The sequence below is a fragment of the Corapipo altera genome, unplaced genomic scaffold (genome assembly GCF_003945725.1).
Source record: "Corapipo altera isolate COAL_440 unplaced genomic scaffold, ASM394572v1 49664, whole genome shotgun sequence".
NCBI lineage: Eukaryota > Metazoa > Chordata > Aves > Passeriformes > Pipridae > Corapipo > Corapipo altera.
Window position 1 is genome coordinate 1,754 of NW_020888755.1, and position 863 is coordinate 2,616.

Consider the following 863-nt stretch of genomic DNA (forward strand, 5'->3'; position numbering starts at 1 on the left):
CTGAGTTTGAGTCAAGGGGTCCCTGCCCATGGGGACCCTCAGGGGGGAACCCCAAAACTGGGACACCCCTGAGAATCTCTCAGGAACCTCCCCCCTCCCCCAGGAGACCCCCGGGACCCCCCAGTCCTGTCTGGGTACAGCCCCCCAAGTTGTGACAGCTGTGGGGGTCTGGAGCTGGGGGATGAGGGGATGGGAGGGTTGCGATCGTGGGGGCCCTCAGAGCGACACCCCAGAACTGGGACATCCCCCAGAGAGCCCCGGGATCCCCCCCCAGACCCCCCATCGTGGACCTGGATGGGGCTGAGCTGGGGGCCAGGGGGTCTCTGCTCACAGGGACCCTCAGAGGGGGAGCCCCAACCCAAGGAGCCCCCCCCGGGGAGCCCCGGAAACCCCCCGGACCCCCCATCCCAGCCCTGCAAAGGAGAACTGGGCAGGGCTGAGCAGGGGGCTGGGGGGTCCCTTGCCCGAGGGGACCCTCAGGAGGGGACCCCCAACCCACAGAGCCCCCCCGGGGCCCCCCCCAGAGCCCTCACCTGCAATGCTCATGAAGCGGTGGGAGAAGATGGAGAGCTGGACGGGGTCGAGTTGGGGGTCCAGGGGCCGGGGGGTCCCCGAGCCCACCTCGATGCAGATGTCCCCAAGGGGGGTCAGGGTGGCCGAGCACCCTGGCTCCACCACGATGGTGCTGGGGGGGGCACCACACAGGGGGGGGGTCGGGGAGGCCCTGGGGTCCTCACAAACCCCTCAGGGTCCCCACAAACCCCCCCCGGGGGTCCCCACAAACCCCCCAGGGTCCCCACAAACCCCTCAGGGTCCCCACAAACCTCCCAGGGTTCCCTCTGCCTCTCAGGGTCCCCACAAAC

At 69.9% G+C, this 863-nt stretch overlaps 1 protein-coding gene across 1 annotated transcript in view; it reads right to left on the reverse strand.

Annotated features, from left to right (window-relative positions):
- Nucleotides 1–732, reverse strand: part of OPLAH (5-oxoprolinase, ATP-hydrolysing) — a gene marked incomplete at both ends in the record, with an annotated part of 1,842 nt that extends 1,110 nt beyond the window's left edge. Inside the window, one exon of the mRNA XM_027633196.1 lies at nt 534–732. Coding sequence (XP_027488997.1) covers nt 534–732 — 199 coding nt within the window. The remainder of the gene's footprint in view (nt 1–533) is intronic.
- Nucleotides 733–863: the final 131 nt, after the last annotated feature.